The 16,458-nt window shown below is 41.5% G+C and overlaps 1 protein-coding gene across 22 annotated transcripts in view; it reads left to right on the top strand.

Annotated features, from left to right (window-relative positions):
• The first annotated feature begins 438 nt into the window (after window positions 1–438).
• SLC10A7 (solute carrier family 10 member 7) overlaps window positions 439–16,458 on the top strand; it is a 124,519-nt gene continuing 108,499 nt past the window's right edge. For 2 of the 22 annotated variants that reach the window (XM_053403185.1, XM_053403186.1), the window contains exons 1-4: window positions 452–1,161; window positions 6,292–6,374; window positions 8,094–8,230; window positions 12,461–12,536. In XM_053403185.1, coding sequence (XP_053259160.1) covers window positions 1,062–1,161; window positions 6,292–6,374; window positions 8,094–8,230; window positions 12,461–12,536 — 396 coding nt within the window. In that variant the 5' untranslated portion in view covers window positions 452–1,061. Of the gene's footprint in view, window positions 1,162–6,291; window positions 6,375–8,093; window positions 8,231–10,458; window positions 10,632–12,460; window positions 12,537–13,548; window positions 14,008–16,458 lie in introns of those variants that run through there. The other 20 variants (XM_053403184.1, XM_053403195.1, XM_053403203.1 and 17 more) reach the window with 17 other exon arrangements.

A 16,458-nucleotide genomic window follows, 5' to 3' on the forward strand; every position in this document is an offset into this window, starting at 1 on the left:
CTATTTAACAGCAATGTGTTATTTTGCAACATTTATCTGCAACCATTTCAAGACCGTTCCTCTGTAAAGCTTCCAGATGCATTCTTGTGGTGGGGAGCAGATGCGCTTCTACTCCGCAAGGGGTCCAGACTGGGGATTCCGTTTGCACCAACGCTAGCAGCCCGTCCAGATAAGCCAACACTTCCCCACGTCCTTAGAACTTTCATAGCCGAAGCGGCGGCGACCTGTCTTTAAAATATGGCAACCTTCAATAGCAGCGCGCTTTGCACCTTCAGGTGCCGAAGAAGCAGGCCCCGCCCCGCACAAACCGGCCAGCCAATCCTGCCTCTCTCTTCGCCACGAGCCCAACTCCCGGGAAACGCGTCCCACTCCAGGAAACTGAAAGCTCCGCCCCGCCCTCCCCACGTCAAGCGCGTCGCGTCGGCGAACGGGCGTAAAGTCTCGAAGAAGCGCGCAGCGCCGCACCAACCGCCGCTCGCGAGGTTACCATTGCCTTTCCCCCTCCCCCACGAGCAGACGCGGGGCCTCGCTGTCCCGCGCGCCGCTGGCGGGCGAAGGGGCTGCCGGGAGTTTCTCTCTCGCGCGCCTTCCCCGCTGTGAGGGAAAGAGGACGCGGGCCTTTTTCTCCCGTGTGACTGACGGGCTCTTTCGCGCAATATGCCGGCGACGCGGTGGCGGCGGCTGCTACTACTGCTGAAGAGCTTCGCGTTTCTCGGGAGCCGGCCTCTCTCTGCCTTCGTCCAGCCTCAGCCGCCGCCGCCGCACCTCGTCGCTTGCCGGCTTCCAGAGATGGCGTGCGAGTCTATTAGTAGGCGCGTGGTAGTGATGGCGGCTTTCAGGGAGACTTTTCCTGTCACTGGATACTGTTCCTACTACCGGCGGCGGCGGCGGGAGCAGCTTCTAAGTAGCCCCGCTGCTGCTGCTTCCATGCTGCACAGCCCTTCTGCAGGAGGGGCCAAAGGGAAGTCTTGACCAACTCCCCGCCTTCCTCCTCCCCTCCCTTTCCTAGCTGCCTGCAGCCGCGGGAGTCTCGCGGCCACGCCGCCGCCGCCGCTGCCACCATGGGCTTTTTGGACAGGCTGAGGAAAGACTGGTTCATTCTCGGAATAGTCCTGGTCATCACGGTGGCCAAGCTGGAGCCGGCCTTTGGGGTGAAAGGGGGTAAGTCTGGCCGTGGGCATGCCGTTGCCTAATGAAATGCGTGTCAGCCCTGGATTCTGCCCCCCCCCCTCACATGCCCAACTCGCTTGTTTGCAAACAAAGAGGAAATTGAGATTTTAAAATATATATTTAAAAGTCTGGTGTTGGGTATATGGGGTCCATTGCAAAATGATGCGCTCTCCACACCGTAGCAGAACTGGAGGAAGCCCACGGCCCGAATATCTGCACGCTGCTTGGGGTTTGCTATCCGATCCCTTCTTTGGCCGCTGCAGCCATTCTGAGGTTTAGTATAGCTTCCCTAGCGCTCCAAAACTCTTCGGCAGAGGAGCTGCGTTGACACGTTGCACACTCGGAGCGAGCGAGACGACCCAACTTCCGCGTGGTGACACCCAGCAAGCAGGAGGGGCTGAGCTCTGGGGCGGGTTGAGCAAACTTAAGTCCCAGCAACAGATAACATTGAAGGAGATGCGTGGACTCCTTTAAAAAAATGATGATAATAAATTTGATAACTGCAAGCACCAAGTAGTTGCAAAAAAAGGCACAGGGATTTAACTCCCGCACTCCCCAAATCGCCTTTATTGTTTCCCAGCCAGTGTAGAAACTTAAAAGTACATTGACTAGCTGGAAACTCTTGTTCTGCTATTAGGCTATGTAAATGAACATGGAGAGGGGGAAGTCATTCCCAGATTGGGAAATTATTGGGTTTGATGTAATCCTTGTATGCTCCCACCTTAAAAAATGTGTGTGTGCATCAATAATTTTCACAGTAATAGTTGGTAAAACAATTCAGAGGAGGTAGTTTTTCACATCCGTGAGGACTGAGTTAACAATGAACTTAAACAAATACACTTGTTAACAGGGAGCAACTTCCTTACTTCCACGTACTATATCCATTTCACCTGGGAAAATTACTTCTGTTGAATCTGGGATAATTACTCCTCCTCTTCCGGAGAGAATTACTTGGAATGCATGAATTATGTATAGCCATTCCCCTAGTGCATGAGCGAGCTTATAAAGCAGTTGTGTTAGTTTTGTTTTCTTCAAATTATGGGGAAGAGCAAACTTCATTACCATTGGGCCCTTTTAAAAGCATATAAGTCCTGAACGCACCACCAAAATGAATAAAGCACATAGACTGCCTGTGACTCAGTAATATGTCTGTTGCACAAAGAAAGAAGCTTGAATATTAAGACTCAGTTTGTGGATTTGCTAAATAGCCTTTGACATACCATAAATGTACAAGCTGTTCTTGTTCAAGTTTCAAAATGAAATATTGAGCACTGAGTCGAAAATATGAGTAGGAACATCTTCCTTTTTATTTTAAAATGTACTGGTGAGTACTTAATGCCATATCCTCTCAATTAGTGTGTGCCAGTGATGTGGGATGGAAAATTTCCAAATGCTTAATTTTTATCTGCATAAAATGTTCTGTTTCAGGAGTTCATTAGAAAAAATGAATGGGTGCCCAATTGCAAATACAGTTAAGGCAAACTTGGCAGTTTCAAAGTTTTCTTTACTAAATGCAAGTAAAATAAACTTGCTAAATTAGATCACTCCCTCGAGATGCAAACTGACATTTTTCTTATGCACGTTAGCTTAATTTCCATAGAATTCCCCCTCCCTATTATCTTATGCATGTATACATGAAAGTAAGTCCTACTCATTTTGTCCCTAATGGAGTGGCAAGATGTAAGAAGTGGATGCAGCTCTGACAAAGCTATACTTGCTGAAATATCTTCTACACAGATTTCTGTTAAAATTGTAGGATACCTGTTTTCTCTTTTTCATCTGGTCACCTATCCTGCTTCCAGGTAAGCATGCATAGGGCATTGCTGTCATGTTTTGAAAATGGCAGGAAACAAAAAAGCTTTGAAATTGATGCAAGGCAAATGGCTCTTTTAGCTAAAACTTATATAAAATGTATAGCTTACTTGGCCTGCAGATTCAACCACTTGCTTTAGCTTTTTTTGTTCTATTTATCTTCTAATTTTGTGGCCAATTTTTAGATATCCCAGAAACTATTTATCGTCTCATAGCGCATGGCTTTGTAGGAAGAGCTGCTAACTTTTGTGTAGAGCTTAACAAAAATATATTTTAAATAATGCTATGAGTTTAATTCTGCAGATTTTACTATGGGAGTGCTCCAGTGTTTAAAGAGGATTATCTGTTAAAGTGGTAATTTTAAACTGGACAGTGGGGCATTTTGTCAGATACCTTTTCCTCTTCAGTGCATCGGAGCACATTTACTGATGTAATTCCCACTCAGTACAGTGACTTTTTATTTTATCTGTGGTGATCCAGACTTGGCTCCTGCAGTTGCATCTGTCATATATCACTGGTCTTCTGCCATCTGTAAGCTTGACAGCCTTTCAGTAGCCGGGCTAACTAGTCTTAGGCAGTTATTCTTTCGAGGTTTTTGGCCAGCAATTGTTTACAAATGTATTGAGCATTGCATTTAATCACTCTTCATTTATTAAGGAACTTTTATGTCCAGGAGACCACTTCTTTCCCTATATCTGACTGCAGGTTAAGAACACACTTTCCAATCTAGTTTTCTGCCAGGTTGGCTTATACTGCCCAGTGAAAGGCTGGAACCTGGACATGAAGTTCTTGAGTTCTTAACCTTCAGTTCCATGACTTCATATATTTTGCACCTGAATTTAGAAATGTTGTAATTAACCCTGAGTCAGAAATCTGGCTTAATAATGGCTAGTAATCTGTTCTGTGGTAGGTAGCATGTTGTGTTTCATTGTTTTGGTAATGAAGAATTGCTTTGCTCCATTGAGAAAACACTGGTTCCCAGGAGGTTCTGATGCATTTTATGGAAGGCATAAAGTGTTGATACTTCCACATTTGCCTGCATGTCAGTTCAGTGAAATGTGAGGATTGTTTGCCTGGTGTTCAGGATAAATAATAGAATCACAGAACTGTAGAGTTGGATGGGATCCCCCAAGGGTTATCTAGCCCAGCCCCTTGCAAAGCAGGAATCTCAACATAGAATACAATCTTTACATTTCAAAAAAGTCTACAAAAATAGTGTCAACTAAGGATTCATTCTGTTGCCCAGTTAGAGAAATTGACTGTGTTGATTGTTTGATTAATAGTGAAACAATTCACATATACATAAAAACAGTAGTTATAAACCAAGGCACATATTTCTTTTCTCGAGTTGATGTGCATGTGTGATGTATCTGAGAAAGAAGAAAGCCTCTTCTAAGATAGCGTTTGCTACCTACAATTTGTATAATTGTATTAATGATAAGCTTTTTGAAAAAGTGCTAGCCAATTAATTGGGACTTTTAAATTTATTTCATTTAGCAAGATTTATATACCACTTCATAAATAAACAGACTCTAAGCAGCTTACATACAAATAGTTCATGAAACAATTATGTAGTTGAAACACTTTTTAATTGTTTTTTACAACTGATTGTACCAGCATTACAGCCCTGCTAAGGATGCTTTGAGGCATAGCATTTTGTGAGTGATTAGCACTGACTTAGAACAGTAGCCATTTACCAGTAAGTGCACCAGTCATTCCATAATGCTCATCCCACGCCAGTTACTTCTAGTCCATATGAACCAGCAGGAACAGTACAGCTGGAGTAATTACCATGGTGTCAAAACAGTGATAGTACCTCTAAATTTTTACTTTCCCTGCGGTCCTTCCTTTTTCAGTTCTGCCAGTGCTGCTAGAAACAACAATGGAAAACTTCCTAAAACTGACTAATGACACTCCTAAGGGAACACCATCCACATACCTTAAGGAGGTGTGGGGAGGGAACATTATTTGAATTTATTCAGTGTATCAGCCAGAAGTGAACATCGATAGCTTTTCTGTTTTTCCTGCTAACAGTATAACAAATGCACAATATTTACTGTATTTTTGGTTGCCAAATATCTAAAGTTCTCTGGGTGACATATAGCATATAATAAAAACCATGAAATACAAAACACAATTCTAAAAAGTAGCATTAAAACAATTAATATAAAACTGAACTAAAATCAAAGCCACAACAAAAACATTCCAGGTGTGAAACAAGGGCAAAAGCATCAGATTTAAAAGACCTGTGAGAATAAAAAAGTCTTTGACTCTCACAGGTACATACTACTCATTTATTATGTGAGCCAGACATCTCTCAAGGAACCACAAAGAGGTCTAGGTTATCTCATTTCTTCAAAACTAAAGAACAACTATTTTTTTTTGCTGAGAAAATGCAGTTCTTTCTCCAGTTAGCCAAACTGTGCAATTAAAAGTACTGCCCATAATGCTGTTGCACATATAGTGTGAGGGCCTATTGGACAGTGCTTGTGACATAATTAATGGGCGATAATCGATATGCCCACTGTTTGCAGGCTCTTGTGTGTTAAAACTGCTTGGAAATTAGTCAGCATGGAGAAGCCCCTTACTACTTTCTCGTCCCACCCACTTTCTATTCCATGTTGTGTACTCCATCTCTTGTGAACTATAGGGCACTATATAGCTCAAGTATTCCACTGCCATCATCTTTGTAGTGATTCCCATCCCCCATTCATTATGTGTGAATTTGATATTGAATTGTTGACTTTGTATTTGGACTTGCTGGATTACTCTGCAAAGATGAAAATCAATAGGAGCTGGATTTCAACTGCTTGTCCAGATATGAACCCCTATTTTCCCCTATTGAAAATACACATTAGGACAGCACAGAATCTAACTTACAGTAATTTACAAGAAGTAATTATAAAAGCTAGGCCTTTCTTCATAGCTGGTTTTACGGGGGGGGGGGGCATTAATGTTAAAGAAGGCCTTTGCTTTTATTCTTTAGATCACAAGTCTGTTAGATTTTTGTTTCTGCAATATCCAAATCTTATTACTTCCTTGTCTCTGTCACTCCTTTGTATATGAATCATAACCCTTCATATTGCTCTTGAATGCATTGACTACACTCTGGTAGAGCTGGGCTGCTTCTGCACTTCTGCTCTTGGCAATGGGAAGAGAAAAAGCCAGTAAGCTTGGTTTTAACCTCGTATAGTCTTCAGTGGGAACCACATAATCGTGTGTGTGTGGAGGGGCCTGTAAGTCTTATGTGGAAATCAATCTTGGCTGTCTTGGTTTATTTTGGTTTATTTTTTGTGTTTGTATTTTCAGGACCACTGAAACCAGAAATCACCATCACATACATAGCTGTTTCAGCTATATTCTTTAACAGTGGGCTCTCGTTGAAAACTGAGGTACTGCAAATGAATGTTAATCTTTCTCACTTTTTTGTTGATGGGAGCATCAGGCTGCTAATGGCATAGTACCAACAGCAGTCAATATGTGCTTGTAGTTTTAGGAGAGTATATGCATCCAGAGTGGGAGAAAAAGATGTAATGGATTACATCCCTGTACCCATAAACAACTGTCACAAGGTCCCTTATTGATTCTGTATTAAACTTGATATTTTGCTATTAGTTTAACATGGAAATTATCTGTATGGGTTGTGTTGAGTCTACATCTGCAACCCTACAGTGGGTCATTTGCAAAATATTTACTTGGAGTCATTTTATTGATTCAAATGGAACTTGGGTCCCAGAAAATTGTGATCAGGTGACTCTAATTTTGGTAACACAGGTGTTTCAGAGCTGATTCTGCTAGTATGGGCATGTGGCTAATAAATTGGCATTGAACCAGCATCAGCTGAACAGCCCATGTGATCTATTGAAGTTAGGTATATTTCAGAGCAGTGACATCCTGTTTTTCCCACGCTCCTAATTATGCATTGCAGCATGACCTTGGTGTGTGGGCAGCTTTTGTAAACATGTGTTTAATATCACCACTTATCTCTAGCTGTTGTAAGTTTGTTCCCAATTTATTATTTCTCCATGTGTAATGTGAGGCTCAGAATTCAAGTCCTGCAGTATTTATGTGGTAAAGTAGGCTTGGAGCCACTTACATAACACTGGATGGTTTTTTGATAAGTCATTTGGGGGGGGGGGATTAGAATAGCGCTGCGGGTGGCGCTGTGGGTAAAACCTCAGCGCCTAGGACTTGCCGATCGCATGGTCGGTGGTTCGAATCCCCGCAGCGGGGTGCGCTCCCGTCGTTTGGTCCCAGTTCCTGCCAACCTAGCAGTTCGAAAGCACCTCCGGGTGCAAGTAGATAAATAGGGACCGCTTACCAGCGGGAAGGTAAACGGCGTTCCGTGTGCTGCACTGGCTTGCCAGATGCAGCTTTGTCACACTGGCCACGTGACCCGGAAGTGTCTCCAGACAGCGCTGGCTCCCGGCCTATAGAGTGAGATGAGCGCACAACCCTAGAGTCTGGCAAGACTGGCCCATACGGGCAGGGGTACCTTTACCTTTAGAATAGCTTTAGATAACAGGATTGTTTATTTAGGGTCATAGCTTGAAAATATTATTGCACTAGGATTAGCCATTTATATACACGTGTATATATGCTAGCTAGTCTTTTTTTGGGTGGAGGCAGGGCTAGCCTTTGGTGAAGTCTTGCTGCTACGTAAAGCTCTAAAGCAGCCTTCCCCAACCCTGGGTCACCAGATGTTGTACTGTAATTCTTATCATACCTGACTGTTGGCCATGCTGGCTAGGGATAATGGGAGTTGGACTCAAAACACCTGGGGACCCAAAGTTTTAGAAGACTGCTCTAAGGTCTATTATTTTTTAACATTGTAGGTACAGGTGTCACCTGTCCAGTTGTTATAATTTTTAATTTGAATGTCTATTTTACTATTAATCTAGCTTATGCTTAGTTTTTACAATGGGTGATTTAAAATTTGCATGCATCAGGAGAGGTGAAGCAAAGACCCTTTTTTTACAGATTTGGAGAATAGGCTTTTTGAAGCAATATGTATCTGACATATATAATAATGATACCAACTTAAGCAATACAAAATAGAACTGACTTCAGCTGTTAAAACTGCAACCTCTTCTTCTCTTGTTGCTTTGTAGGAGCTGACAAGTGCTTTGATGCATGTGAAATTGCATCTTTTTGTCCAGATCTTCACACTTGTATTCTTCCCAACAGCAATATGGCTATTTCTTCAGCTGTTATCTATCACACCTATAAATGAATGGCTTTTAAAAGGGTATGTTTTAACATCTAAAGGGTGAAATATTTATGGCTGCTTTTCCAGAAATGTGCTTTCGGTATCATTAGGGCTGATTTTTCCCTCCTGTGTACGTGATTTTTCTGCGTACATTCATGCTTTGACACTTGCTGTTGGAAAAAAATATGTATGCAAAACATTACTCTTTCAAAATCTTGGTCTCATGTATCCAAAGACTTGGCAGCTAATTTTATATGTAGGGACTTACTCAGCAGATCATGCCTCTTCTTGACAAGCCTTCTGTATTGAATTTGCTAGTTTAGGTTTCAAGGACTAGGAGTAAAAATGGGGGGAAATTGGTGGTAGAATAGAAGCTTAACTGTTTGAGTATGTATGAAACAGAATATGCAGCTTCACTCTCCACAGCCGGGGTGAGGAACCTTTTTTCTATGAAGGTCTGTTGACCCATGGGAAAAGTCAATCAGGGGTCACAGTTGATGGCAGGCACTGCCAGGGCCAAAAGCGAGTGGAGCTGGCAAGATTACATGGTGGTCTCTCTCTTTAGCTATTAGCTTCCCAGCATCTTGAATTATTTTTTCACTCTCTCAAATTCTGACTAAGAAAAGTCCTTTGCCATGATGGTAATTGTTTTTCAATGCAGTATGCCCCTCCCCCATTTTATCTGTAAATGCTTTCAGAGATCAAGAGCTATAGAAAATTGCAGTGTATAAATATGGCTGTCAATGTGAAGAAAAAATATCAAGCTCCATATTGCAGCATATTCAGCTAAATTCTGTAATGAAAGCAGTTCAAGTTGTATCCTTTTCTAGAAGTACTCTTTTTTTTGCCTCTAAGGAACATAGATGCTTTATTTATTTATTTAGTGCGCCAGTATGCTACCATTCCATCTGCGTATTGCTCATGGCAGATAATAAAAGGAAAATCAGAATACAAACTGAAACATACTCAAAATACACCATGAAAACCACACACCAATGACTGCACCAGTCATGCGTACAAGCAGTAGAAATGGAAAATTATTAAAAATCGTTTTGAGCCCAAAGAGGGCTTCATTGAGCGCAGAGGAAGCCCCAAAGAGACAGGAGGCACAGCAGGGCTTTGTTAAGGCTGCTCAGGCTCCCTGCCTAGTAGCTGACATGTGCAGCCCCACAACCCCAGCTGCTTTTCTGCATAGCCTTCAGCTGGCCCCAGAGCTTCAACTCTAGTTGAAGAGAGAGTTGTGTGGAGAGAGAACCTGAAAAGAGGGAGCTGGAGAGCAGGGAGAAAACGGGTGTTTAGAGGCTTTTTAGAGGGTGTTCCCACTTAGGCGATTTTAGCTTATGCGTGCAGGGGCTCAGAACATAACCCCCGCACAAGTGGGGAGACACCTGTACAAATGTAAACGCTGGTGTGTAACTATTCACAAAGATAAGACCCAAATACTTAGGAACAGGACAATTTTTATTTTACTATCCGAGAGTGAAGTGTTGAATTGCAGGTAAGCTGTTAGAAATTCAAGGCAAAACAGTTGCAAAACAAATGTGGTTTGAGGAATATTGTTTGTACATCTTCTCCCAGTAATGCTATTTAGAAGGTTTTTTAAAGTGCAAAACTGTGTGCCACTCCCTCAACTTTAACTCTTTAATGTAGAAAATATTACAGCAAATATCTCTGTTTAGGGCAATTACTTACATCTTACTCACAGGCTGTCAGTCTACATTGTATATTATTAGGCTGCTAAATACTGTATAAGAACATTTTATTGTTTACCTCTGGTATAATAATGCTGCCTCCTTTTTATTTCTTGGTCTCATCTTTGCCACATAGAATATGTTTTGTTTAGCTCACACAATATATTGTCATGGTCGTCTTTGAGACTCTTGTCCTAACTAGGGTTCATTAATACCAAGAATGTGAGCAGCGCTTTTCCATAAGGGAAGATCTTGTGATGCAATTCCTCTGTCCTTTCATTGTGTTCTGGTTATTATTTCTCTTCTGGCAATGTTATAGTGAGAGCAATCATACTTGAGATTTACATGGGGTCATCAGCAGGGAGCTGGACCAGATAGCTTTTGAGATTCCTTTCAACTTTATGATTCTTTAGCACTTTCTGACTTTGAGGTAGATCATGTTTCTGTCTCCTTTTTTTGTGGGTAGAGGGCAAAGAGAGGATAGAACACATGAAACTGCCTTATACTAGGTCAGACTAATGTCAATTTCATCCAGTATTGTCTACTCTTAACTTGGTGGCCTGTTGCTTGTTCCAGGATTGAACCTGGCACCTGGAGGCAAAACATATGTTCGTCCACCGAACCAGGGGTCCTCCCCTAAGACCACTTCAGATTTCTCTCAGCACTGTTGCTAAGCCTGCTTGCAAACCACATCCTCTGAACCAGAGAATACTTTCTCCAATTCCAGATATATGATGGATGGGGGTGGGGTATGTAATAATGAAAATTGTACTCCGCATGTGTTCGGGGTCCTCTTGTTTCTGGAGCTGAACCTTGATATTGAAAGCAGATTCTGGGAGTGAACCTTAGTAGGTTCAAAGTAAGCTTTATATGCACATCCTCTCAGGAAGCTTCTCAAATTAATGCATGTATTACCATATCCCCAGCAGAAACTACCACTTATAATGTAAAGGCAGAAGTTCCTGAAAAGCTACTCAGCTCTTTCATTCTCAGGGCTTGCCACCTTCCTAGATTACTCCTGTCTGTACAAATTTACCAAACATTATTCACATTAAGGCAGTATTCTTCAATCTTGGTTCCCCAGAAGTCATTGGACTACAATTCCCATCATCCCTCAGCTGGCCTGGAAAGATGGGAGTTGTAGTCCAACAGCATCTAAGGGCCCAAGTTGAAGGACATTGCATTAAGATTTCTCTCTATAATCTGGAAGGGGTAGAAAAATGCTTTTTAAAGAACAAACATAAATGCTTGGAAATTAGATGTATTGACTACACCTGGAAGCTAGAATTTCACCATGCATGGCACAATCCCAGCGTGCAGTGAGCACCTCCTTGTTTTCCTGTGAATGGTGGGACTGCTACTCCTGCCACAGGATGTAAGAGTACATCCTGTGGCAGAAGTCATCTTAGACTTTGAGTTCAGGACCGGAAGAGATTTTAGCATGTTGGTCTAGTTCAGAGCATCTGGGAAGCTGGATTTCAATTTTCAGTATACAGTATATTCCTTGGCTTCAGTTTTTAATAACAGGTTTCTGTCTCCTTTCCTGTCATGTCTAATAGATTGCAAGCAGGGATTTTTTTATGGTATTAAAAAAATTATTGCCAAGTGCCCAGATATTTTAGATGCTGAATAAATAAAAGCAACAAAACAAAGCAGAGACAGTGTGTTTACCTAGGAATGAACTGAGGCCTGACCCAGCCAAAATTTACAAGGACAAGCATCCTACAGCCGCCACTCCGTGGATTATTTTCCATAACTGATGAGGGATCTTGGAACATTTTTTGAATTTAATAGATTGGTAGGTCATGCCTCAGAGCAATCTACTGCCACACACTCCATTAACATGAATAAAGTTTGAACAGTTAAAGTGTTTAGGGAATTGTAGCTTATGCCTCAAGAGCCCTGCACTGAATATCATAACACTCCGATTTACAGAGAAAAAACAAAGCTTTATAACAAAGCTTCTTATCCCGTTTTGTGTAGAATGACTTCCGCAAGCTGCTCATGTATCTGTATACATCTGAAAAGGAATGAGCAGTAGACTGCAAATGGATTTATCAGAAGACCATGTGGTCTTCCTTAAGGGGAATATTTAGCTTCTTGGGCAGATACAGAAACAGCTTGTATGAGTTGCCCATTATCCCAGTCCAGATCTACTTGTGCATTACAGTTTGAGCTACTCCATTTACTTCCATGGGGAATGTAGCATACAGATACTTGCACGCTTGTGAATGGGGTAGCCTTTGTGGATTCAACTATTTTATCACAGAATTGTGAAGTTGGACGGGACCAAGGCGGTCATCTAGTCCAACCCCCTGCAGTGCAGGAATCTTTTGTCCAATGTGGGGCTTAAACCTACAACCCTGAAATCAAGAGTCTCATGCTCTACCAGCTGAGCTATCATACCATCTCAGTTAAGAAATCTATCCTGTTTTTGTATTCTAGTCACAAAACAAAGAATATTGGTATTCATGGTTTCTGAATGTAGTGTGTAATTTTGCCCATTCTCCTTTATCGGTTTTGTGATTAATTTCAATGAATATTACATTTGTATCTGTGTATGTTTTCTGCCCCTTAGTTTGCAGACAGTAGGCTGCATGCCACCTCCTGTGTCTTCAGCAGTGATTTTAACCAAAGCTGTTGGTGGAAATGAGGTGAGTTGATTACAGTTTTATTTTATTAATTGCTTTTTTATTTAAATGCTTTTGTGCAAAAGTTTTTTTTCCTTAGAGTAAAGTTAACTGACAGATCATGAAAATGCCACTTGAGATCCCATCAAATAACAATACCTTCAAATGCAGAGGTGTAACTTTTGGTGAATATTTTGAAACCTTGGGGATACATGCCCTTTAAACTTTCAAAATGCCTATCTCTTCATGACCATAGCTCTTTTGTAGTTGCATCAGAGCCAGGATGGATAGGCCTATTCTGACCAAATCAAGTGTCATTATAGAGTGATTATTGCCTGCAGTACATGGATGAAGGGAGAGCAGGAGAGAAGCCCCTGTATCCTTAAAGGAATATCCTACTTACCTTCCCCTCCTCAAGTCAGGTAGGGAGCCTGGCAGCAGACAGGCATGGGCACACAGCCTTTTGGATCTGGAGTTTAACAGACTAAAGGGAATCTGTAGGTTTGAAGTGGTGGTAGGGGAAGGTGATTGGACTGTGCCACATGTCCTTAAAACTCCTTTCCTCACTGAATGGATCCCAGGTGAGGGATTGACTTCCTCCATGTCCAGTTTTCACCCCTCATCATCTTTTTGCTGAGGGGATTACTTTCCAATCATTTTTCGGTGGTTCTATGCTAAAGGTATGTTCTGTCTTTACTAAAAATCTTTAAAGGAATCCTATTTATGACTCTCATGATTTGGTGTTGCGCATTTAAATCTGTACTAAATTCCTTCATTTTAATTTGTATTCAACACACAAAAGGTGTTACTTAGTGTAAAGAATATTATATTTTTAGATCTAGTGATGCCTCCAAATCTAAAGCCTTTTCAGAAATGAAATCTTGGAGAGTCCCATGGGGCAAGGTAAATTATTGCATGTGGTGAACTCTTTAAGTCATAGACCAAGGTCAAGGCAGTAGGAGTCTTATTTGAAAAAGCTTTTCTCTCTGCTTGGAAAGCAAATGAAACCTCTCATCATTTAACTTTAAAATTATAGCTTTAAGAAAATTTTCACTGCAGCTGAAAGATCAAGTTCATGGCAGACATAAAGGACTCGGAAGTCCTTTCTCAGATGTAACCGTGGAACAAGAGACGTTCTGATTCCCCCACCCCTCGTGCATTCTTGATGGAAAATAAAGAGTTCACAAAGATCAGAATCTTTGTAATCTACTGAATAAAATCAAAGGCTTCACAAGGCAGAAAGGAATACATTAAGTCTTAGACTGCTTTATTTTATTTAAGACAATACTTTTAAAGTAACTTTATTTCAATTAAGATTATTTGCTTAAAATGTAATGAAATAAAAGGTTTTGAACATTTTATCTGTTGAACATACCTCAGTGATCTGCTTTGCATGCAGAAGGTTCCAGGTTCAATCCTCTGCATCTCCAGGTAGGGCTGAGAAAGGCTCCCTGCCTGAAACCCCCAGAGAGCCACTGCCAGTCAGTGTAGGCAATACTGATTTAGATGGACCAGTGATCTGACTCCATATAACATTTCTTACAAGGAACTCAAGGAAGTATACAGTTCTCTCCCTTTCCACTATACCACGCCATTCTGGATTCCATCTGGCAAATGCTCCTACATTAGCATTATAAGGTAATGCACTTGGGAGTCCTGCATTTGCATTAGGCCCTCACATGTGACCCAAGTTTGCCATCATGTGTAATACCCATTTAGAGGAAATAGCCAGTTTCAGCTCTCTTAAGTGAATGCTTGGCATGCACATTTTATATTTTTAGCAATGGATATAACTATATTATGTGTACATCTAAAAAAACACCCCACAACACTATATGTGATGGTCAAGTATTTTTTTAAACTACTGTCAATTTTGCAGATAACTCTAGATACTGTATCATACTGTTTTTTGATATCTGTGATGGTGTGAGTCAGAACCGGAAAAAACAAACAAGCCGTTTCTGCAGCAGTGCCACTGAAGTTTGATACTGCAGCAGAGCCACTGATTTTTCGACTTTAGCCAGAGTGGTACAATTTGTCTAGTCGGGAATGGGCACAAAGCTAATTGATGGCAACTCAGTTGCTTGATCTGTATGAATTGCCTTAAGTATCTATGACATACCAATTAGAGTGATGTCACATGCAAGTTATTACGGTTTCCATCTTCTTTTAAAGAAAGTGAAGAATTTTACTAATACTATGGAAGGCAGTCACAGTGCTGTTTCATTCTGTTCTGTTCTGTTGGATAAAATTGGAAGGGCTGTATAGAAATGGGAAGACAGGCAGACTGTAAAATGCAGCCAGACCAAGCATTGGACAGATAAAATGTTTATTGTTCCGATGATGAAGGTGAGGCAGCTATTGGGTGTATTGGGCATTGTTGCATAAAGGAAAACTCAAAAGGAAAAAAAGGAAATGGAAAAAATGCATGAATGCTCCTTGTGCTGATCTTATCAGTGGAGAAAGCAGATGTCCATCAAATGTTTTCCAAAGTCAAGCCCGGTTTTTAGTGTATTGTTGCTTTCATTATTTAAAAAAATTATCAATGTTCTAATCACCCCACTATCTTCAAACTGTTTATAGTTTGGAAAGGGGAGAAAAAGAATCTTCCATACTGAATTAACAATAGTTGTGGCCTTGCAAAAGATGTTATTTAAATTTGTTCAAAAATAAGGCAAAACTGTTGTATTGAGTTTTTCTTTTAATTAGCAGGTGCCAGCTGTTCTAGGCAGAGAACACCTGTGCTACTTGAGGTATTAGGGAGTTCAGGTCCCAGTCTCTTTGCACACCAGTCAAAATTAGAAATAACGGATTCCTGTGGAGATGTGGGTTGTTAATGGCCTTAGCAGCTACTGTTCTCTTGACACATTCTCAGTCTTGAGATCTGAGGAAGTTACTTGAGCACTTTGAAAGTGTTGGAAAACCATTGGCAAGACCAGGGGTCAGCAAACTTTCTCAGCAGGGGACCAGTCCACTGTCCCTCAGACCTTGTGTGGGGCCGGACTATATTTTGGAAAAGAAAAGAAAAAAGAATGAATTCCTATGGCCCACAAATAACCCAGAGATGCATTTTAAATAAAAGGACACATTCTACTCATGTAAAAACATGCTGTTTCCCAGACCGTCCACAGGCCAGATTTAGACGGTGATTGGGCCGGTTCCGGCCCCCGGGCCTTAGTTTGCCTACCCACGGGCAAGGCGTTTGGCCCACAGGTGCTTTTAGCAAAAAATTGCCCCTGCTCAAAATGTACTGAACTCAACATTCAGCTTCTCTTTTCTGGTTGATAAAATCCATTGCCCATATCTACCAATAATTTGTAGAATTTTGGAGCTTGGGCTTGATCTCTCCCTTTTAAATGACCATCATTTTTTTAAAAACAACAACCCTGGTCTGTTTTTGTTTGGTTTTTAAAAGTTCCAATTTAACACCTCCATGGATTCTTTCACCCTTTCTTCTCTTTATATAGCCTGAGTCTTGACAACCTGGTTGGAAGTGATCAGCCGGACATGAGGGAAACCTCTGCTGTGTTTTAAGAATACTGTAACAGTGGTGCAGTTAGTGGGCTTGAAGAGGTTATTAAGTTATTGCTTGTTGCCTGACCCATATCGATTTCTGGCTAGTAAGCATATGGAGTACTGTGTGGCAGTTTAGATGACAGTGCCGTTTTAGCTCTTATTATTGATGGGGCTGCTGGCTTGTCACGAATTGGGAGCAAGGATGCTATGCTTAAACAGGTGGGACAAGAATTGATGAGGGAGCCCTGCACCTGACTGGCTGTTTTGGGACCTGTTTGTGTTGTAGGGGGAAAGAGAAGTTGTATCTTGCTGACAGAAGTTGTACAGTATCTGTCTTTGTACCTTGCGAGGCAAGAAAGCTCTTGTATTCATGGATGGAGAGAGAGGGAGGGAAAATTGCTTCTGGCTGCCACTGCTGGGAACCCACTTC

The sequence above is a fragment of the Podarcis raffonei genome, chromosome 9 (assembly GCF_027172205.1).
Source record: "Podarcis raffonei isolate rPodRaf1 chromosome 9, rPodRaf1.pri, whole genome shotgun sequence".
In the NCBI taxonomy this organism is placed as follows: domain Eukaryota; kingdom Metazoa; phylum Chordata; class Lepidosauria; order Squamata; family Lacertidae; genus Podarcis; species Podarcis raffonei.